The sequence below is a fragment of the Lissotriton helveticus genome, chromosome 3_1 (assembly GCF_964261635.1).
Source record: "Lissotriton helveticus chromosome 3_1, aLisHel1.1, whole genome shotgun sequence".
In the NCBI taxonomy this organism is placed as follows: Eukaryota; Metazoa; Chordata; class Amphibia; order Caudata; family Salamandridae; genus Lissotriton; species Lissotriton helveticus.
In genome coordinates, this window is record NC_136061.1 from 1,089,940,037 (window position 1) to 1,089,964,347 (window position 24,311).

Below are 24,311 nucleotides of genomic sequence, written 5' to 3' on the forward strand. Positions count from 1 at the left end.
TGGTCAACACCCCCAGCCACTACGCCGGCCACACGCTTGATCCCGTCTTCTCTTCCAGCAAGTACATCACCTTCAGCCACGCCACCGGACTCCACTGGACCGACCACAGCTGCGTCCACTTCAGCTTCAAAAGATCCACGACCCACCACCACCCACAACAGGTACCTCACAGGAATTGGAGCAAGATCACCGCAGACCAGCTCACAACCTCCCTCAGCCAGAGCCCACCCGCCAACACAACGGACCCCAACGAAGCAGCCCGCAACTTCACACAGTGGCTGACCGCCTGCGCCGACGACCTCGCGCCACTAAAGAACCCTCCCAGCAGACCCAGAAGCAAGAAGGCATCCTGGTTCACCGACGACCTCAAGGACTCCAAGAAGACCTGCCGCACCCTCGAGAAAGCCTGGCTCCTCGACCGGACCACCGACAACATGACCGCCCTCAAACACGCTACCCGCAAGCACCACCAGCTCATCCGCACCACCAAGAAGAAATCCCTGAAGGAACGACTGGACAACAACGCCCACGACAGCAAAGAGCTCTTCGCTATCGTCAAGGAGTTCTCCAACCCCAGCACCGGCACCAACGACATCACTCCGTCACAAGACCTCTTCGACTCCCTCGCCTCGTTCTTCCACCGCAAGATCGCCGACATCCACAACAGCTTCGGCGCCCCACCCACGCACCCAACCATCAAACCAAAGCCCCCCACCGCCACCCTTCGCACCTGGACCACGGTGACCACCGAAGACACAGCCCGCACGATGAACACCATCCACTCCGGATCACCGACCGACCCCTGCCCACACCACGTCTTCAACAAGGCCGACTCCACCACCGCACCCCAACTCCGGAACATCATAAACGCCTCCTTCAACACCGCCACCTTCCCAGAGAGCTGGAAGCACGCCGAGATCAGCGCCCTCCTGAAGAAACCTACAGCGGACCCCACCGATCTCAAAAACTTCCGCCCCATCTCGCTCCTCCCTTTTCCTGCTAAAGTCATCGAGAAGATCGTCAACAGACAGCTGACCGCCTTCCTCGAGACAAACGGATCCCTCGACCCCTCGCAGTCTGGCTTCAGAGCCAACCACATCACCGAGACCGCCCTCTTCGCAGCCACCGACGACATCCGGACCCTGCTCAACAAGGTGGAAACAGTGGCCCTCATCCTCCTGGACCTCTCCGCTGCGTTCGACACGGTCTGCCACCGCACCCTAGTCCAACGCCTCAGCAACATCGGTATCCAAGAGAAGGCACTGGAGTGGATCATCTCGTTCCTCGCCGGAAGAACACAAAGAGTCCGCCTCCCCCCGTTTCGCTCCGAGGCCACCGAAGTCATCTGTGGCGTCCCGCAAGGATCTTCACTCAGCCCCACCCTCTTCAACATCTACATGAAACCTCTCGCAGCCATCGCACGCCAGCACAACCTCAACATCATCTCTTACGCCGACGACACCCAGCTGATCCTCTCCCTCACCAGAGACCCCGACACCGCCAGAACCTGCCTACACGAAGGGATGAAAGACGTCGCCGAGTGGATGAAGGACAGCCGCCTGAAACTGAACTCGGACAAGATGGAAGTCCTCATCCTGGGATCTTCGCCCTCCGCCTGGGACGACTCCTGGTGGCCCCCAGCCCTGGGTACCGCAACCAAGCCAACCGACCACGCACGCAACCTGGGCTTCATCCTGGACCCCTCCCTCTCGATGACAAGACATGTCAACGCCGTCTCCTCATCGTGCTTCAACACTTTGCGTATGCTTCGCAAGATCTTCCGCTGGATCCCGACCGAGACCAGGAAGACTGTCACCCAGGCACTCGTCACCAGCCGACTGGACTACGGAAACGCCCTCTACGCCGGAACCACAGCCAAGCTACAGAAAAGACTCCAGCGCATCCAGAACGCCTTCGCCCGACTCATCCTGGATGTCCCCCGACACAGCCACATCTCCAGCCACCTGAGGAACCTGCACTGGCTCCCCGTCGACAAGAGGATCACGTTCCGGCTCCTCACCCACGCACACAAGTCTCTCCACGACCTGGGCCCCAAGTACCTCAATGACCGCCTGACCTTCTACACGCCCACCCGCCAGCTACGGTCCACCAGCCTCGCCCTCGCAGCCGTACCACGCATCCGAAGAGCCACCGCCGGAGGAAGATCCTTCTCTTACCTGGCTGCCAAGACTTGGAACTCCCTCCCCATCCACCTTCGGCTGACCCAGGACCATCTCGCCTTCAGGAAACAACTCAAGACCTGGCTGTTTGAGCAGTAGCATACCCCTCCCCCCAAGCCCCTTGAGACCCTCCCGGGTGAGTAGTGCGCTATACAAATGGCATGATTGATTGATCGATTGATTGATTCAGATGCTCCGTCCATCACCACCCCCTTTTGTACCGCTTTTGGCCGTCATAAGTGTGGCAGGGTATGCTCAGACGTGAGTCCCTTGCTCACTTTGCCACTGGATTCAAGCAAGCCGGGCTGAAGACGGCTGGAATGCCAGAAACCGGTCCTCGGAAGCTTGTTTCCGGTCCAGGGAAGACATGGCTTGGCAGTTCGGGCTGGACTGTTCCCATGAGGCACAGGGTCAGACTGATTTGCATATAGCCATGTCTGAACTGGGGTGGCAGAGTGGGCTAAAGAACGGTGATGGATTAAACCCAGATCTTTTGACTGGGTGTGAGTGTTTGATTGATTCAGATGCTCCGTCCATCACCACCCCCTTTTGTACCGCTCAATGGTTAGAGCGGCAGACCCTGATGCAGAGGTCTGGCTTGGGACCAGGGTTCAATTCCTGCCTCGGCGGGTCTTGGGCTCAATTTCCTCGGACCTGATAATTCTCGCCTCGGTGCCTAATCTAATCATGGGTCCCACTCTGCAACTCTGGGCAGTAGCTTTCTTAATCTCCACAACGGCCCTGACAGCGCTGGGATGCCTGGCTTCACCTTGGGGGTGCCCAGGAGTGGACACTTCACAGGGAAAAGCCGGGAAGGGTTCCACAGGGGTATGCGTACAGCACCTAGCGGCCTCAGGGTATAAGTGGCGCAATACAAGTACGAAGTTTACAGTTTTTTTTACTTGTGTAATAATCAACAAATGAGGGCCAATGCAATTCTGAGCAATTCCTTTAATTACCAAATCAGTTAGCAGTATGGTATGACTGACAATGTAGAATTTCATTGATTGATCATACAGGATCAGAGCACCGATACTGTCCATATCTTGCATAAGAAATAATTAATCAGAAACAAAATGAGGTTGGTCTAAAGTTGTCCTTGACAATGATCAAAGAAGTGATGTATATTGGGAAAATACTGCAATAATCTTGCTATAATGTTTTTGATAACATTCCCTCAGTTGTATAGGTTGGCGAAAAGCGTAAAGTTGCAGAGTTTTGTTGACATAAGAGAATTCTTCTTTAACAGAGGATGAGACTTGTCTTTCAACTATGAGAGGACAACGCCTTGGATAAAGTGTGAGTTAGTTAGGTGGAGCTAGTATGGTGCAATAATTAGTTCTGATGGTTATTTCAAATTGTGCCTGGAAAAAAATCCCAAAATTGAGCAAAAAGAGCTCCTAGCTTAATAGAGCACTCTTCTTTAAAAACATGACAATGACTTTAGGTTGACCTCCATAATCTAAGTATGCATTATGTTTCCTATTCCTTGTAGCTTCTTGTATTGAAACCAGACTATTAGTATCTTATAAGATAGATTACTAGCTTTAATATCTACAAATATTAGGCAATAAAATTGTACAAGCTGTTAAAGATGATCTATGAAAAAGAAGAGGTCAGGATCCTCTATACACAGTGTTAGCATACTCTGAGTAAATCATAAAGAACCAAATAAATTTGCTTGTGTTAATTTGAACTAATAATTTGTACTTTCTTTATTGAATCTGCTATAGTACCCTATTCTCTGTGCAATAGTGTGGGCTCCAGTGTTGCATCAATTTACAGATTTCCTATTTCTCAGTCAGTGGCTCATATGAAAGCCAAAACATACATTTACTCTTTGACTAACTTACAGTCCCTACAGCTGACAAAAAAGTTTTATTCTACTAGACTCACATCCAAAATCAGCACAGCCTTTTAGTATCTCACAAAATGTTTGACAAACTTAAAATCAATAAAAATGTCTATTATATACTATAAGTACATCTAGCAGAAATTTGCCACTCCTGTAGCTAATTATTGATTGTAACATTTTTATGACACTATTGTGTTTTCAGATTCTGAGTAGGACATTTATCACATCCATATACCCAGTTAAAATTTCTCCGTTAATCTTTTTTAATCAGAGATGGTGCAATGCCAGCCTTCAAGACCTGAAGGAAAACTGGTGGATATGTGCGGTCAATGTCAAAAGGTACCACCGGATCACCCAAAAGGAAGGTGGAAGGTTTGCCATAGATCCTCAAATAATGTAATATTTTTAGAACCCATTCAGAATTTAGGCCTTCATTATGATTTGCCTCCTAATGGTTCCAATTACCGGAAAACTATGAATAAATTTGAAAGGCCCATTGTTGTAGTGCCTTTTATTTTGTTTATCTTACATTTTCCTTGTAAACGCCACCTGTCTCACCAAATTCTCTAAGATATGTTTAGCAGTTTTCTTTGTTGTGGAGAAGTGTGGCTCAATGGTTAGAGCGGAAGATCCTGATGCAGAGGTCTAGCCCGGGACCAGGGTTCAATTCCCCGCCTCAGCTCAAAAATTCCACGGACCTGATAATTCTCGCCTCGGTGCCTATTCCAATCATGGAGTCCCACTCTGCAACTCTAGACAATAGCTTGCTTAATCTCCACAACGGCCCCCACAACGCTAAGGATGCCTGGCCTCCACCTTGGGGGTGCCCAGGAGTGGACACCTCACAGGGAAAGCCAGGATGGGTTCCACAGCGGTATTCGTACAAGCGCCTTGAGACCCTTGCGTGTGAGTAGTACGCTATACAAGTATCAATTTACAATTTGGCAAAACATCTTCCCTTTAAATCCTTGCTTTTCAGTGGCGAAGGCACTCGAGGAGAAGAAATGCACAATTTTCTTTGGTTGTTTGAAGTTTTCAATCTTGGTTTAGGTGAGATGAGTGCTGTTGGTTACCCTTGAATTAGTGGGATAGACAGTCCTCATTAATCCAAGTGCTGATGTTCCAAGTTGGCCAATTAGCCCTAGTGCCAATGTAATTGACTAGTATTAGGTTGAATTACATGATGGTGCTAATATGTAAAACCAATACATTCTTTGGTGTACTCATAATGGCTGCAGTCAAGCCACACCAGTTCCTTACCCTGTTGAAGTCCAGTTACTTCTTGTTAAACCTGTCTGCCTTAGGGTGGTCTTCCGCCAAACGTTTCTGCCTATTCACCTCCTATTTTTTCTAAATTTGTCTTTGTTGACTCTGTGCACCTTACAACTGTTCACCAATGCTTAAGTGCCTGTGCTCACTCCCTAAAACATGGTAAAATTATCTTACGTATGAGTGGCATATTTAATTTTCTTATTATTCCCTAATAAAGTGATATATTGTATACCAGGGCTGGAAAATTAAATTCTACTAGCATTTATTGTGCCACCCACTTAAGTAGCCCCTCAATATATGTCCCAGGATTGCCATTGCAGCCTATGCCCTCTTAAACTATCAATTTGGTGAGACAAAATACAACTTTTGCAAAACCTAAACTCTATTGCAATACAAATAAGTTGCCCATAAGGTATGCCCTAAACAGCCCATAGGAAAGGGTGCATTGTATTAAAAGGTTTAACATTTACATGTCCTTGTAGTGAAAGACCCACAACTTTGGTTTTCACTAGTGTGAGACATACCTCTCCCAAACATAACTTTGGGTTTCTTTATTACATGTAATATAGAAATCTCATGTTTGTTGTCTAGGGAATTTTAATTTTAAACCCTATTCAATGGTGAAGTCAGATTTTAAGTCAGGGGGCGTGGTTTGGGCGCCAGCTGTGATGGCGGCGTGAGCCCGGAGCTCCTTACAGGATCCCACATTTCTCCTGTAAAGCCCTGCACCGGCGCTGGCTCGACAGCCGGAAAGTTCGCCCCCCCGCACCCGACACCGAGAGGCGAACGTTGCGGGAGAAGCGGAGGTCCGGCGGCGACGGGGGCAACCTGCGCGGAGCTCCTGCGGGGTCGCGATCCAGCGCCTAAGATGGCGGCGGCGGCCCCGAGGCGGCGGTGACGGAGGTCGGCGAAGCTGCCTGGCAGGGGTGCGGGAGTGGCAGCGGCCGGCGGACGCCCGGCGGGACGGCACCTGCAGGCGCAAGAGGGGCCGGCGACACCCGCGCTGGGGGAAGCGCTAGCAGGATTGACGACGGGAGGGCTGGTGGCCCCTCCCCCACTGCTGTGCAGGCCCACGAGGCGGGCGGCCCTTGGAGATTGGGGCTGCGGCTGGCGATTGCGGAGGGGAGGAGAGGTGGTCGTCCCGGAGGCTGCCGGGTGCCAGCGCAAGGCAGTGGACCCCTGAGTTGTGGTGGAGCAGTGGCCTGAAGGGCGGCCCCGGGGCCCGGGCTGTACCCGACCTTCGGCTGGAACTACGAGGTTGCTGGAGAAGCTGCGCACACGTGGTGGGGTGGCTCTCCTTAGCGATCGCCTACACGCACTGAGGGGACATCAGGGGCCGCTGTATCGGACCGCTGGGGGCTCTCCTGGGTCCAGCCCGGAGGGCTGTGTTGAGGGGTCCACGGAAGTGGCGAGCTCGAGGGCCCGCTCCTTGTCTCCGCTTTCGGGTCTCCAGTGTGAGCCGACAACGAGATACCGACTGGTGGAGGGCCATCCTCTGCCGCGGGGGCGCAGTGGGATGTGGCCCCGTGCTACTGTATAGCTGGAACCCGCAGGAGGCGCGGGGCTCTGCTGCTCCTGGGGACACACGTGGACACTGCTCCTTCTTTCTTTTCGGTGGTGCTTCCTTGCGCAGGACGTCCCCCGGTGGAGTGCAGCGCGCCTGCTCCAGGACACAGGCGCGGCCTGCGGATTGGGGGCTGCAGCGGTACAGTTCGACCCCCAGTGCTGTGTCGAACATTTGGGGGCTCTCTCTGATGGCGGACGTGGATGGCGATATGGCGGCTGGAAGGGGCCAGAACGCGACGGCGGGGCCGAACGGGGCTGACGCCCGACAAGAATGCCCGGATACCACAGCACAGGAACGCAGGTTGAATGCTCGCCTGGATGGCATATTGGAGGCGATTACTGCGACCAAGGAGTCCCTGCACCAGGACATAGGGCAGGTGGCTACGGGGCTGGGACTCCTGAGGGCGGATCACGCCAAGCTGTCGGATAGGGTGAAAGACAATGAATCGCTTCTTCAGGAGCTTAAGCCTGCGGTGGTCACGGCGGAACATAAACTTTCTGATATCCTGGCCCGACTGGCGACGCTGGAGAAGAGAGCGGAGGACTCCGAAGGTCGCAACCGCCGGAACAACGTTAGGGTGGTGGGCCTGCCGGAAAAAATTGAAGGGGACGATGCTGTGCGGTACATGGAGGACTGGTTCCGATCCACGGTTGCTCCTGAAGGCTTGTCCCCGTTCTTTTCCGTGGAGAGGGCGCACAGGGTCCCATCTCGTCCTCCCATGCAGGGCCGTCCCCCCCGGCCAATGGTAGCCAGGCTTCTGCATTTCAGGGATAGGGACCTGTTGATACAGAGGGCGAGATCAGCGGGACCCTTCCAAGTGGACAATAGCCGAGTGACTATTTTCCCGGATTACACCCAGGAAGTTCAGCGGAATAGAGCGACCTTCCTTGCGGTCAAGAAAGAACTTAGAGAGGAGGGTATTCAATATTCACTGCTCTTTCCGGCCCGGCTGAGAGTGATACTGGATGAACAGACTCATTTTTTCCACACCCCTGATGAGGCCTGGTCATGGCTAGAAAGGTATAGGATGGGTACTGACCGCCAACACAAGGATGGGAAGGAGAAGAAGAGGCCGACGCAGATCCGTAAGTCTCAGAGGATCCGCAAACGCGACAGGCTAAAGCAGGCGTTGAAGGAAGAAGCGCTAGCTGCGGAACGGAGAGGAGCGTTGGCTGCCACGGCGACGATCACGGGCTCGCTGCTCAGGGAGTTGGAGGAGGACTCGGAATCGGAAAGCGGGGGCCGCAAGTCGGGTGGAGAACTCTCCGAGGCGGACAGCTCTGTGGGACCATCGGCCACGCCGCAAACGGCGGATGGGCTGTTTAATGTGTAACTGTTGGGGTGCGCTGGAGTCTCTGCAGTGGTGAACATTTATCCAGTTGGCCAGCGTTTAGCAGGTACTCTGTTGCACTTTACATATGGGATCTTGGACATGGGGTGTGGGTTGCCCTGCCGCGGGTTGGTGCCGAGTTACCCCCCTATTGCCCTTACGGCTCCTGTGGCGGCTGCCACAGGTTAGTGAACTGTGTGTATTGTTGTGGGTTTGGATGGAGGCTGAAGCACCGTTGTTAGGTCCTGTCCTGGGGAGTGGGGTTGGGGTAGTTTTTTGGGGTGTTGGGGGGGGTGGGTGTGGCTGCAATGATGTGATGGGTTGGTTGATGCGGGCGGAGGGGAGGAGTGACAGCAGCAATGGGGTCGTCACCTGATGTGAAGTGCTTAACATGGAATGTTCGAGGTCTCAGAACAATGTCTAAGCGATACAAAGTGCATGCTTATTTAGTGATGCGGGGTGTTCAAATTGCCATGCTACAGGAAACTCACTTAACCAAACTTGAATGTGATGCATTGCAGAAAAGGTGGCGGGGCCAAGTGTTTGGAACCTCTTACTCGGCGTTTGCGAGGGGGGTGCTGATATGGGTCAGGGCTGGGGTCCCATTCCAGGTCACGGATCGAGTGGTGGATCCCGGAGGTCGATATGTGGCAGTGAAAGGGAGGCTGCATGGTTCTGAGGTGGTGTTATGTAGTGTTTATGCTCCTAATGTTGACCAGGCCCGTTATTTTGATGTCCTGTCAGGCTCCTTGGCCCATTATCTGACATGTCCCATTATCCTGGGAGGGGACTTTAACTCTATCACAGATATAGTGTGGGATAGGTCCCACCCGCCGCTAGCGGAATCCCCGGTGCGGAAGCTATCGGAACGTAGAAGGGAATGGCAGGACAGGTGGGGATTGCTGGATGTGTGGAGGAGGCAGCATCCTACTGATAGGGATTATTCCTTTCATTCGGCACTGCACGATCTACATGTCAGAATTGACTCCATATTGTGTGACGCCCATATGGCGGCCATGGTGACCCATACTGAGTATCTAGCTAGGACCGTCTCGGACCATAACCCTCTGCTGGTGGCGGTCAGGTGGCAGAGGGTAAGAACTGAGATCCCTACCTGGAGGTTACGGCCGGACACTTTGGAGGACCAGGTGTTTGGGGAAACGATTGGACAGGGCTTAACGCTGTATTTTGAGGAGAATGAGGGCTCGACTGCAACGAGGTCGCTGGAGTGGGATGCAATGAAGGTGGTGGTGCGGGGTGTGTGCATGGGACGCTTCTCGAGTGTACGATCGTCCGTTCTGGCGGATTTGGGAAAAGCGGAATGTGTGTTGCGAGACATGGAGAGGATTAGGCCGGAAAGACCGGACTTGCAGGAACGACTGTTGGAAGCGAAGGAGGTGGTGGCAAGGGAAACGGAAAGGTTGAGATGTTATGATTATAAGCTATACCTCATAAAGGTCCATGCGGAGCGGGACAAGGTGGGCACGTTGTTGGCAAAGATTGCTGACCCGGTACCGAGGAGTGGCCCGATTCTGTGCATTAAAACCGAAACGGGGGAGGTGGTCCATTCACCGGAGGCCGTTTTACAGCATTTTCAGCGGTATTACACGGGCCTTTATGATACTAGGTTGGCGGCGGGTCCCTCGGATATCAGTGATTATTTACACGGGGTACAGCTCCCGGTGTTAGACGAGGAGCCGGCGAGGGATCTGGGGGGTCCGATCACCCTGCTAGAAATCCGTGGGGCTATTAAACAGATGGCCAGGAACAAGACACCGGGGGTCGATGGGCTGCCTATTGAGTTTTATGCCAAATACGCGGATGTACTGGCGCCCACATTGTTGGCGGTGTACTCGGAGGCGATGACACTGGGGCGCCTTCCCGTTTCCATGAGAGAGGCGCTGGTGATCCCGCTTCTGAAACCGGGTAAGGATGCACTGGAGGTGACGTCTTACAGGCCACTGTCCATGCTGACGGTAGACTACAAAATCTTGAGTCGTATACTGGCTACCCGACTGCTCTCGCATATGACCATGTTGGTGCACAGTGACCAGGCGGGGTTTATCCCTACCAGGAACACAGCCATCAACACGCGCAGGCTGATCGGTGTACTGCAGGATGCTTTGGGCTCGGACGGAGCGTCGGCTGTTCTGTCGGTGGATATTGAGAAAGCCTTTGACAGCCTTGAGTGGTGTTACCTGGATGCGGTGCTGGAGAAGTTCGGATTAGGTGAGGGGTTTGTGAGCTGGACGAAGATACTATATTCGTCGGCCACGGCCAGGGTGCGAGTGGGGCCGCTTATATCATCAGCTTATCCGGTGCGTAGAGGAACTAGACAGGGCTGCTCGCTCTCTCCCCTTCTGTTCGCCCTTGCGATGGAACCGCTGGCGGCACGGGCCAGGACGGGGGACTCCTTTCTTGGAATCTGCTGTGGTGGTAATACTCACCACATTTCATTATATGCCGACGACCTGTTGTTATACTTGGAGGACACGGAGTTGGCCTTGCAAGGAGCCATGAGACTGCTCTCCTCCTTTGGGGAACTCTCGGGGCTCAAAGTGAATTGGGGTAAGACCTGTGTTTTCCCGCTGAGAGTGGAGGCTCAGCGCCCTGCTCTTGCGGCGAACGTGGTATGGGAGGACAGGTGCTTTACATACCTGGGAGTCCGGATCTACCATGATACGAGGAGCCTCCTGGAGGGGAATGTGGGGCGGTGTATCAGAGGGTTGCGCGGCTGCATGTCCTTCTGGGCTACTCTACCTTTGTCGGTGCAGGGACGGGTAGCACTGTTGAAAATGGTGGCGCTCCCTCGACTGTTGTACTATTTCAGGACCTTGCCTATCTGGATCCCGCAGCGGGTTTTTCAGGAGCTGCGATCAATGATTATCGGGTTCTTGTGGGGACAGGGTAGACGTAGGGTGGCGTTGCACACCATGACTCGGCCCAAACTTGAGGGAGGGCTGGCAGTGCCGGATTTTGAATTATATTATCTGGCAGCCCAGCTCCAGATTCTGACGCAGAATGTGGCTAGGGAGTTTAGGGGTCCTGACCGGGGGATGGGTATCCAGAGGCACGTCCTCTCCTATATTGTTATGCAGCAGCGGTTGGCATTGCGGGGGCTTACCTTGGAGGAAAAAACCCTCCGTCTCTGTTGGAACAGGAGCCTGAGGCGGGCGCGAGCGGTACGGCCGTATGCCCCGGAGATTCCCATTGGGATGTTGACGGCTCTACCGCATGGGGGCGATTGGTCACCGATAGCGGTGTGGGAAGAGCTGGGGCTACAAATGGTGGGAGATCTGTTTGTGGAGGGGGTGTTGGCCCCGTTTGCGGTGCTCCAGGAGCAGTTTGGTCTCCCGGATGGGGATTTTCTCATACACGCTGCGGTAACTACGGCAATACGGAAGCACTGGAAGGGGGGACTGACGGAACCGAGCACGACCATGGCCTGCCAATATGTGGTGATGGCCGCGGGTACAATCAAGGCGGTGACCTGTCTCCATTCACGGATGTTGAACGAAGGGCTGGAACCACTAACGACGTTGAAAGCTACATGGGAGGACAGTGTGGGCAAGCCTATTCCGGATCCTGAGTGGGGCCACATTCTGGCTCGGACGTGGAAAGGTAGTAGGAATGCCAGGTTCCAACAAATACACTTCTTCCTTTTGCATAGGGCATATCTGACCCCGGGGAAACTCCGCCGGCACTTTAAGGTGCGGGACGCGGCATGCCCGAGATGCCTGGCCGGTGGGGTTGAACTGGACCACATGATGTGGGGTTGCCCAAAGTTGGGTACGTATTGGACTGAGGTGGGCGCCCTTCTAAATGCAGTTACGGATAGGGAGGTGGAATTCGACATGGCGGCTTGCCTCCTGCTGTGGTTTCCCCACACGGCCAAAACGAAAGTCACGAGCAAGTTCATTGATTTGGGACTAATGCTAGCGCAGAGGGAGATCACCTGGCGTTGGAAAACCAAGGAAGGCCCGGCTGTGGGACGCTGGACGAATGAGTTGTTGAAGTGGTCAAGGTGCGAGAGTGTGGTGAGAATGCGACAGGCCACGAAACTGGGGAAAGAGAAGGGCTTGGAGGCGGCTAGGGCTTGGGAAACGATTGTGCAAGCTTTGAGTGACCACTTAACGGTCGATACGGAGGAAAGACTCTCGGAGGCTGAGTTCCAGGGAACTGATAGCACGAACGTTTGATCAGTATTGACGACGCACTGTTATATCCAACGCACATCATAGCCACCCGCACTAGCCGCAGTTAGAGGGGGGGAGGGATAGAGGAGTACGTAGTCTGTCCTGTTAGAGCATTGCAGCAGATGGGGCAGAGTATCCACCATGCGGATTGACTTGTTGCAATAGGGGCGGGTTAGGCTCTGTGGATCTACTGCGCTGGGATGGTGTCAGAGTGGTGGGTACGTCTCCTCTAGGGAGCGATTGGGAAGGGGGGAGTTGTTGTTGAGGGTACAGAAAATGCGGAACCAGGATTGTGTTGTTGACCTACCGTCCCTGTGTGCCAGGCGGGGAGACCTCTCTTGCACACTGACTTAACGCCGCCCTGCCTCCGGGATGTGGGCTGATGGGCTGTGTACTACTGTTTTTCAAAGTGGTCTCTTGTGTGGGGACGGGCTGATGGTTGACATTCTCGATGTTTATCTGTAATTCTGCAATAAAAACATACTTTCAAAAAAAAAAAGTCAGATTTTAAGTCACAATTCTGAAAACGCCACTTTTAGAAGGTAGGAATTTTCTTGTCCTAACCATTTGGAGCCTGCAGCCTGTTTCCTGGGTCAGGTGACTAGGTGTAGTTAGCCTTTGTCTATCCCTCCCAGACAGCCATACAATAGAGAACCTGCATGGTGGCAGTATGGGCCATCAAAGGCAGGATGAGTGGTGGAGTTGTGCACAATCCTGCTTGCACTTCAAAGGCACTGCTTCAGCTCACACACAAACAACTCCACACTAGCCTACTGTGTCTGCAGGCACACTGGGACCAAGGCAGGGAGGCAGGAAACTCTAGACACTTCTGTGGGGGAAATATTCCAGAAGATTCTCTCACTTCAAAGGGGGCACAGGTATAAAAATGGGACCTGCAAACCAATTCTTCAGTTTACTTCTTGACCTGTGGAAGGACTCTCATAGCACTGCCCTGTTGCCTGTGGCCAACTGTGCACTTCAGAGGACTGCCCTGATGTACAAAGAGGACTGCACTGCTGCCTCAAGCCAGTTTTGTGCTCTTAGATGACTGCCTTGATGCTCGAGGCTTGCTATCAAGCTTGAACTAAGGTCTTCCAGAGTAACTGCACGGGCTAGTTGGCTGGCATCCTGGTCAGAGCCTCTGGGACAGAAAAGGCTTCAACCATCTGGGCACCTGGACCTGGACCTAGCATGCATGAGTCCTGACTCTCCCATTAGTGCCCCTCCAGTCGTGAATCCTTGGAAGGGGTTGCTGAATGTTCCCATAGAGCCCAAATCTAAAACTTGTGACTTTTCTGCTAAAACGTTCTCAGAGAATCGATAAGAGACAAAGACCTTCCTGCTTGCCGATCCACCCACGGTGTATCAGCCTGAATTTGCGGCAGCTCCTGCTACGTTCAAATTCACAGCAGCAAATCCTGTACAGTGGCTCTTCATAGAAGGGTTTACGCCTTGTGAAGCCCTCATCAGCTACAGCCTGCAAGTTCATCAACTTCCAAAAAAGAGACTAACTGCGAACATAGAAATCTTCACCGCCACTTCTTTCAGAGTCTCCCCGACAATGACACATCCGACTTGGACACTGTCAGCTGTCTTGCACTACCGAATGTAACCTTCTCACACATTTTTCTTCAAAATTTCTTCAAAATCCAAAGGTAACTGGTGACAGGTCCCAATCCACTTTGTATATCCGAACTGTACTCCATCCGGCTTGGCTTAACTTTTGACTTTGCCCCGGACTCGCACGACTAGATGTCCGTGGTTGGGGCTTTGATCTTTTAGATTACTAAATTTTACTAAAAACTAAATAAATTCATTACTCTGATTCGACTGATTGGATTTTTGTTGTTATGGTGTTAAACAATGTGTTAAAATGTACTCAATGTTACCAAATTGGTGTAGGAGATTTATCGTGTGTGTTTTCACTTTACTAATGTTTAAGTGCTGCATACATACTTTCCATATTGCCTTTAAGTTAAGCCTGACTGCTTAAGTGCCAGGCTACCGGAGGGTTAAGCACAGGCTAGTTTAGTGACTTTTTTGTGGTTCACCCTGACAGGCATTATTGCTGTTGCTTGAATAGAGTTTCACCCCATCAACCAAAATGCCAATTTCTCAGACTTCTCACTCTTCATTTTGAGTATTGTATTTTCACTTTCCTGTTGTACACAATTGAAAACATACAAGTGCAACCCATCAGCAAAAAAGCTTGTGCACCACGTCTCATACTCCGTTGAGCATTTGGCAGCAAGAGCTAATAGTTGGAACAATGACCCATGGATTTGAATTAACTGGGGGCAGTTGAGATCCAGGCATATGGGAATGAAGCTACCTACCAGCCTGCTAGGTCAGTGGAAGCCCTAGACTATACTCCCCTGCAAAGGAAAGCATGCCATATTTAAAGATCACCCACTAACTTGTGGAAATCTCAGGGTCTTCAGTGCATCCGTAGGTGCTATGGATGCAATGAAGACACAAATGATTGCCAATTGGTCAACTTACTTACTGTCGGTGGACATTTCACTGGGTCTGCCAATAGAACCATCTAACCCATTGGCTCATGAGCCTAAGGAGCTCTGAATTATTATGACTGTCATCTCACACTATTGAATGAGTGTCTACCGTCACTCATTTTCCCTGCCCGTGTCTGCCATACTATGCATGGTGGAAACGGGTAGGAAAAATATGAAATGTTCCTGAACATAGGAGAAAATTTCCCTGCACATCAGGCCATTTACTTTTAGTTATTTGAAGATGAACTCCTGCTTTAAACATAGCTCATGCTGCGCAAATGTTCAACATTGTAAAGCAAGTCACTGTGGCAGTGACCCACTTTACAAAAGAGAGATACCTGCCGGCCTACAGGGATCTCTAGCTAGGGTGGGTTTTTCTTCACAAAGTAAGGAGAGGAAATCCCTCCACTGACCTGGCAAGAATGCCCACACCCACCAAAAGCTAAATATGGCCCTAAATATTTTGTTACAGAAGTAGTACCATTCCAAAAGTAGACAATACATTTTCTTGTAGGTAGAATATTGGAGTGCTTGACCATTTCACTGCCCATCCATGTCATTTCTTCTCAGCGATACATTGGAATGCTGGGCATGTATGACCTAACTGAGTTACAGACGGGGCGTTCGATCCCTTCCATCTGTTGGAGGGAGTAGGATGGGTCCCATTTTCTTAGATAGGCACGGACACAAGACTTTCCCTCCACTTTTTGGGAATTGATAAGGACCACTGTTTCCTCCTACCCGACCTGTACTATAATCCGAAAAGGTGTCACAGATCGAGTTGTGGAACTAGGCAGAATAAATTTCCAGGGAGCTTGCCATAATAGAAACATACACTGCTAGTCCCCTGTTAACTGCACTACATGCTCAGCAGTAGTGCACCATTCATTTTATAATGAGGCACAAGATTAGTCTCTTTAACAGGCTTGTCGGGAACCCTGGTAATGCTTAGAACCAAAGTGGTCTTGGAATTAAATGAATGACAACTGTCCCATGTTCTTTTTCAGTTTTTCTTATGATGATTCAAATGTCATTATATTGTTTGATGAAACATCTACTCAAAATAAACCTTCTCATGATCAAATTTAATTTTGAAATATTTTATTAGTATGTTATACTGCACTACTCAGCACAACTCCTTCGATGTCCACAGTATACCATGGAATGTGAATCGGTTGTATGATATGCATGACTTTGCCATTAATTTTTCCAGAGGCACAGTTGGTACTAATGAGGAAATCTCTAGAGGGAGAAGGGTGGTGTAGTGGCCAGAGCAGCTGACTCTCGAGCTGCTTCAATCCACGGCGGCAGCTCAGCTCATCATCATGTGACTCTGGGCAATAGCTCATTTATTCTCCCTGATGATCCCCAGCACTTAAATCCCCTGAGGGGGGATAAGTTGCGCTGTACAAATCTGGTATTATTATAGTAGGCAGATAAAACTGATTATATAGATAACAAAAAAAATGCCCTGGATGCAATAACTATTGTACCCAACAATATTGGTACTAAGGTGGTCAGAATTTCTCAGACTCAGTATTTGCCTATTCTAAATGTTTGGGGAAATAAATGTTAGTTTGATGCTTAAGGCAATATAATTCATTAGTTTTGATAAATACTGAGCCATTCCTCTTATTAAACCCTGTCAAGTTGCATCTGAATACATATAACGGAGGAGTTGCATTTTAATGGGCCACTCATAACCAAGTTTTATTAACAACACACAGTTTTAATTGCTGTCCAAATTTAGTTCCAGTTCAGAGGGAAATAAACTTTAAAATGCAGTCATTACAACACAACATCCTTTATATAGCATGCCATTACAACACAGCCTTTGCATAGCATGTCACTACACCGCACGTCAATACAACGCATGTCACTACAACACATGTCATTACAACGCAATATAAGGTAAGTAATGGGGAATAGTTATTTTTACCCCTCCCCAATCCAACACTTACCCTACTGTTGGACTCACTGGAGTGGGAATAGTAATTTTTACCCCTATACTATCCAACACTTACCCTACTGTTGGACTCACTGGAGTGGGAATAGTAATTTTTACCCCTACACTATCCAACACTTATCCTATGGTTGCACTCACTGGAGTGGGAATAGTACATTTTACCCCTACACTATCCAACACTTACCCCACTGGTGCCTTAAAAGTAAAATGCGTTGTAATGGTATGCGTTGTAATGGTATGCATTGTAATGGAGTGCGTTGTAAATGTAGTTTCTAAAAATGCATTGTGATGGCATGCGATGTAAAAACATGCATTGTAAAGGATGTTGCAATGTAAAAACTGTGTTGTAAAGGCATGCGTTGTAAATGTTTGAGTTGTATTGTCATACATTCCAGTTCGGATTGGCTCCTCCCATCTGTTTTATCTGTGTGCTCTATTCATAGTATGAAATAGCCTTTAATAGCCTTCAGAACTGATCAGATTTCAGAGGATGAAGTTTTGAAACATTTTGCAAGAATACATTTTCCACTTATTTTCTCTTTCCTTAGTAGTTGGTTGTATTTTGCACACAAAAAAACTGAATTCAACCAACTGACAGTGAAATGTATGCAGTGAGTAAATGTTCATGGATGTTGTTGTGGCTAATTGGAACACTTCTGTTGTTTAATTGACATCGAAGACATTTTATCTACGCTTAGTCTCGAGGAAGCTAATCATGTTCTATGGCAGGGCATGGGTCAAAAAAGTAAAAAAAAGATAAATCATACCCAATCACCTGCCTCCAACTAATGATGAACTTTTTTCTAGACCAGAGAGTTGTCTTGCTTGTTCCTTTAAAGGTGGGCAAACAATTTCTGGAGCTACAAGGTTACATTTGAATTGAAGATCAATCCGGTACTTGGGCAAGTTCAGAGTGGAGTAAAACTGACAGTGTGTTCTGAATAAATGTTTTTGAGATAGGGTTTCTAACTATTGGTTCTCCAAGATCATAGGCAATCTTGGAAAATGTCTTGTAATGTATTTCAAAGGTAGTTCAAAAAGATAATATGCGTTAGAGCTTCATTGGACCCTACTGCGTCAAATGAAAAGCTGTATTATTGTGATAATATCCACTGGCTTTCACCCTTCATTGGTTTGTAAATAATACCTTGTTTTGTTTGTTTCTTTGGATGCATTATATTCAGTACTGATACCCCAACTTATTTCCAATTTAGAAAATTGTTGTACCCATTGTAAAGACATTAATAGTGCTCTCTTTATTAACTGCAGTTATTTCAACATGCTGCTGTAAAGTTGGAAATTGGCATTGAACCCACACTCATATTTAAAGGCTGGTCCCTGGTGTACACTGAGGTTCATGAGAAAGGCCCAATATACCTAATTGCTAAGATAGTCTGGGTTTGTCCCAAGCGATAAATAATGTCTCGGACACGCACTTTGAAGACAGTACTGTTATTTTATTAAATAAACCTGAATCAAATTGTTTTTGTGTGCAGAAATGTGCTTTGGAATAACTTACTTAAGAATTCTGGGCAATGGACCACTTGCTAACTCTGAGGGAAGTAGTTAAAACCAAGGGCCTGGTTTAGAGTTTAGCGACAAGTTACTCCATCACAAACATGATGGATATCCTGTTCTCCTTATTGCAAGTGCTTAGAATGTGCTTGTAGCAAGAGGATGGGATATCTTACTCATCTGCTAGACTCTAACTCAGGCCCTAGGTCTGTGCAAAGGATGTTAAAACGTTTCCACTAATCTGTTTGATTGATAGGCAACCTGGAAATACTGTAAAAATAGATCCAGGTTTTAGGTGATTTTACTTTGTCAAATGATAGGAAAATGAAAAATAAAAAAAATATTGTTTTGCTTATGGGACTTTCATTTCATTTATCAATTTATTTGAAAGTTTTATATAGCGCAAACAAGATCTTTGCAGATAACAGAGCGCTTTACACAGGCAAGTGCAGGGTAGGGAAACGAGGGAGCATACTAGGAAGGTAGGTCATCACGTTAATGTAAATAGTACAACTAATACAGATAGTACAGATATGAGGTAGCATGGCATAGTGGGAAGGTAGGTCATCAAATCAATGTAAATAGTACAAAAATCACAAATAATACAGATATGAGGGAGCATGAACAATTAGGTAGCTCAATAATACAAGTAAAACACATGTGCATAGGAATCGGACCGGTAATACTGATCGACGCAGAGTAAATCAAACGTAGTAGTTCAAGTGTATTTAGCCATGAGGATACTTTTGACTTCTTTCTTAAAAAGAAGAGTGGAGGAGATGAGTCTGGTTTCAGGAGGGAGTGAATTCCAGATCCTGGGCGCCATTCCTGAGAAGGAGCGTTTGTAGGTTTTTTCCTTCCGGAATCTTCGAGGCTTCAGCAGAAGATTGTTTGTACTTCTGGTGGTTCTGGACCCGCCGGAAATTGTCAACTTCTGCGTGAGGTAGCCGGGTGATTTCAGGTGTATAGCCTTGTGCGTCATGCAGGCAATTTTCAGCTGTATTCTGGCTTCAAGAGGCAACCAGTTCAGGGATTTAAAGTCAGGGGAGATATGCGAATGTTTTTTAGATCCAGTGATGAGTCTTGCTGCCACGTTTAGTGAGGCTCTGAGGGGTGCATGGGAAAGTGGGGGGGAGATGGTATGGGAGAGAGTCGTGTTGTGAGGGTCAGAAGCGGTGGGTTGTTCTGAGACGCTAGTAGGAAGTGTGTTGTTCTGGTTCAGTTGGAGTGGAGTATTAGTGGAGGTCCGAGGATTGGAGAGGTGCTCTTTGAAAGTGGGGAACAGGTTGTCGAGTAGTTCCAGGTTCCTGTCTGTGGATTGAATTAGGACAACCCCGTTATTGTAGATAGTAATGGTGGTTCTGCCTGGGAAGAGTTGGGATGGTGTGATGGAGAGTGTTAGGCCATGAGCGGAGTTCCTGGTGGTGGAGATGTTGAGTAAGGTGAGGAACGCTTTTCTCCATTGAGCTCTGCGTGTGGTGTGAAAGATGATATCGGTGTTCAGTGATCCATTGACCGGTGAGAAGTAGGTGTCGGCAAAGGGGGTTTCAGGGTGGGACCTCAGGAAGTTGTGTTTAAAGCGTTTAGCGGCTTTTTTGGTGAGTGCGGGTGGGTAGTTGATTTTATATGTGTGCTTGCCGATGGGATCCATGTTGGGATGGCGGTATAGGTGGGTGTGAGAGGGTGAACAGTAGAGATATACAAGGGCAGAAGGTAAAAGCAAACAATAAATTACATGGGTCAAAAGTGACACTAGTGGAGGTTCAAAATATATGAGGTAGTAATCGGTGCATTACATGAATAAAAAGTGAAATGGGTGCAGTTTGCGAAAGAACTGTACAAAAATATATGAGGTAGCAATAAATGCATTACACGAATAAAAAGAGAAATGGGAGCAGCTTACATAAATGTACAGTAAACACATATAAGTATAATACTGATGAATACTGATCAATTAAATGTAATTATAATTGTGATAATGAATTATCTATTGCACCAAATTTAAAACACATGCTTTGTTTTATTATTCAATAGACAATCAGAGAAGAAAGCACAACTGGCTGGGTTGGAAATGTAAGTTTGAATTTTGATGAAATGTATTTTTAATAATGATTATCTTGATGCCAATACGTTTTTCTCTTGACTTGAAATAACACATTATATAATTTGCCTCAAGTGTGGATGATGTTTTGAAAGTTGCATTGGCTTTACTGCACTTGCTTACTTGTCCGGTCTTGAGAAGTCTTGTTTAAACAGCATAAATGTGTGAGATGTTTAATAACTAGTTCGATAAATCGTCCATCAATATTATATTATCATTGCTACTGCTCTGATAAAGGACACACATGATCCTGACCAGCTGATTAGCTATTTTAGGTCTGTTTATTCATTTGTTTATTTATATATTTAACAGTAGTATGCAGCACTCATTCACTGCGAAGTATGTAGGGGCTTTACATTAAACAGTCGAATATTAGAATGAAACATCAAATAACTGTAAACACTTTTAGTCAATTAAATAATAGTTAATATGTGCAAAATTGCCCAATTCCATTTTTATTCATACTGCGAGAGTCCAGATAAGCAGTAGAAAATCTGATAATGTGAAGACAGTAAGATAGGCAGGCGATGCTTTAGAGAGGTTATTGAGGACTATGTTAAGAATGGTCTTAGCTAATCACAAGTAGAAATGCATAATAACTAGGAACATGGCATAGATGACTATGGTTGAATTTGATATATTCAATAGCTGATATTTAAATGAGGTGGTTGATTGATGGGTTAGGCCATTACAATAGAGAGTGAACTGTCGAGTTAAGACAGAGGATAATAGAAGTTGGAAGAGTTGGACAGAAGCGCTGTTAAAGGACAGCCCTTATAGACAAGGTTTATAACAAAGTGTAAGATTATCAGGTGGGACAGCATAGTTGAGAGGACAATGAAGTATTAGAGTTACATGAAATACGAACAAATCGGTCTTTAGATGCTGGCAGAACAACAGTAAGGCGGTTTTTCAAGGGGTGCTGGGAGAGACCTCTGCAGGAGAGTTCCAGCTCCTGTAAAGTATTGATGGTGTGCTTATGTTGCTCTGAAGTTGTGATTTGTAGTAAAAAGCTATCTTTCCTCCTGAGGACTCCCTAGCCTCTTGGTAATTATAGGAGGTTTTAGAGATAATGAGGGTTAGTTAAGATATCTTCCTTTGGAGCTTAGGCAACCCAGTTTAAATGTAACTTTTGCCTCAATGGGTAGACAATACAGATTGATGACAGTCTAGGTGATATAGTCATACCTCTTGGAGGAAGAGAGAATTCTGTTTGGAAAGTAGAGAACACCTTTCAGAAGGTAGTAGCCAGTTTCTGGTAGGCTTGTTAGAACATCATGGCCAAAGTCAAATCCTAACAAGATTAAGGCATGGGATGATCTAACTTTCATTTTTTATTATTGCAATGGATATAGCTATGTTTTTAGTGCATATATGTTATACTTATAGTGAGTGTTCTATGTGCATATGTGTAATGCATTTCATTTCAGTTGATATGCGCTCAGTAAGCAATGGAGTGTGGTGTAAAGCATTATTAGCCATTCAATGGCTGATTATCTGAATATTTCTGTGAGCCTCCCTATTCGGCTGCTTCTTTCAGCAAACTTTGTTTTTTTACTTAGTGCCAATTGCCTCTGACACGCCATGTTTTGTCATTACTATCTTTCACTTGGAGTCCTTGCTCTGTCCTGAGGCTTACTAGTTTTGCCTGGGCTTTTTTCCTATGCTGTCGAAAGCTGATTGACTTGTTTTTGATGAAGGAGTCAGTGCATCCTTGATTCTCTCTACACTCCATTGCTTCAGTTTGGCTTGTGGTTCCCCTATATTGGTTACCAGCAACATGAATGTTGCTTCTGCTACTTGACCACCAAACTTTGGATTGTCTCCTGAGCCTTTCATTAGGCACTTGTAGTTGAATCACATGTAATTGGAGTCAACTTGGTTTATTCTCCATTAGCTGATACAGGGCCAGTAGATGTAGTCACTTTCCCCTCTTCATTGGCAATGAAACCAATCAATACAGCTATCCTTGTTTGGAATAGTGCTGGAATAAATTCAAAAGTAGGTGAAATGGAGTAGGGTGAATTCATTGATGGTCAAGAGATTTGTCTTTTTCAGGAGAAATAGGCTGCTGAAAACATTCATCAAAGTTGATTCAATAGTTATTGTGTCCTCTCTCTAAGGTCCCCAGCGGGTGGCATTCTCATCTGGTTGAATATTGCATTGTCTTACTCCATAGCAGAGCTCCCACTTGTGTCACCTGACATCCAAGGACTGATTGTTACATCATCAAAGGGAATATCCATTTTGTTAATTAACCCCTTGCGTGCGTCGGACGGCCGGCGGCCGCCCGACGTCACGGTGGGCGTGTGCGGACGACGGCCGGGGGCTGTCCAAACCACGCCCAGGCTATAAATCACCCGCACCGCGGCGGAATTTCCGCCGCGGAGAAAGGGTTAAATCTATGACAGGAGTTCTGGTAACCAGAAGGAATCTTACTCTATCCGCCTATTGGATAACATCTTAGCTCTTTATAGTGGGACCTATCACGTCATTTTGGCAGGTGACTTAAACATAATCTATGAACCCAACAGTATTTTACGGAATTCATGCCGTGATGAAGACATATTTTGAGGAATTCCCAAGTTAACATCTCCTGCAAGGAGTAATCTTTCCTGGGCTGCTCTCCAAATGGTGGATTTATCCCTTACACACAGTGCATTTAATGGCAGTACCTCCTCAGATGTGTCCCTCACCCCCACCTTTTGGGGAGGGACATACACCAGCTAAATTGATTATATCATTCTGGATATTAGTATATGGTGATTCATGCAGGATATGATAGTGGAGATAGGGAAGAGAGCGACCATAAGCCACTGATTTTAACTGTGAGGGATCTCTTACCATGTATTACAGAGACACCTACTCAGCATTGAGGATATGAATTGGAGGTGAATAACAATCATAGAAATGTGAATTTGGAGGCAGTTTTTTCTTCTCTTGAAGTGGTTTTGGATATCTATGCCAAAGGGTTACCCACATGACTGATGCTCGAGAAATGAGGGAACTATGAGGGAATTATAGTTGAACACCCTAATTTATTTGCGGGGTTTAAAGATAATTTGGTCAAACTTTCACGCAGGCCCATGGGAATGGCAAATTGTTTGTCTGTTTCTCACCAGAGGGCAGGGAGGCAAACAACAACATGGTAATGCATGAAACAAGGAGGTATAAGATCAGGGAGTTAAGAATCCAATACAAGGCTGCACTAAGATCCGCTAAGGCAAACTGGGAGATTAAAAAAATTGGATGATTTGTTTGGCATTAAAAAAGGAGGTATAAGTTAAGGGAGTTAAGAATCCAATACAAGGTTGCAATAAGATCAGCTACGGCAAACTTGGAGAGTAAAAAATTGGATAATTTGTTAGAAGCTAAGCCCACTGAACAAAAGTGCAAAGATCCTGACTGTGTCGATGTTGTAGAAGATGCGGGGTGCAGCCGAAGTGATGCGTCAGCATCGATCCTCGCAATGGCGAGCATGCACTGGACTGTACAATAGCGGCAATGCTTTGGCTTTGATGATCGCAGGGGTTGTGATGCAGAGTTCTCATCATTGAGACTGTCGTCGAGGAGATACAAATGCCTGGGGTAGAGGGTCACACAGTGCTGGTTTCAAAGGCGATGCATCAGGTCTATCCATACAGCAGAGGCGATGCGCAAGTTCTGGTCACGTTACAGGGGTAATGCACCAATCCCAATCCATGCAACGACGTGGATGCACTGGTTTGTGAGAGACCCAGCAGAGAGCATATTGGATCCGAGGCCATGCTGTGTAGGCCACCAGGACTCAGACTGTATACAGTCATTGACGGTTGC

General features: G+C 47.8%; 1 protein-coding gene across 7 annotated transcripts in view; it reads left to right on the plus strand.

Annotated features, from left to right (window-relative positions):
* Positions 1–24,311, plus strand: part of LOC144823287 (dipeptidyl peptidase 4-like) — an 867,366-nt gene that overhangs the window by 618,510 nt on the left and 224,545 nt on the right. For all 7 annotated transcript variants that reach the window (XM_078681655.1, XM_078681657.1, XM_078681659.1 and 4 more), the window contains one exon: positions 20,429–20,467. In XM_078681655.1, coding sequence (XP_078537781.1) covers positions 20,429–20,467 — 39 coding nt within the window. The remainder of the gene's footprint in view (positions 1–20,428; positions 20,468–24,311) is intronic.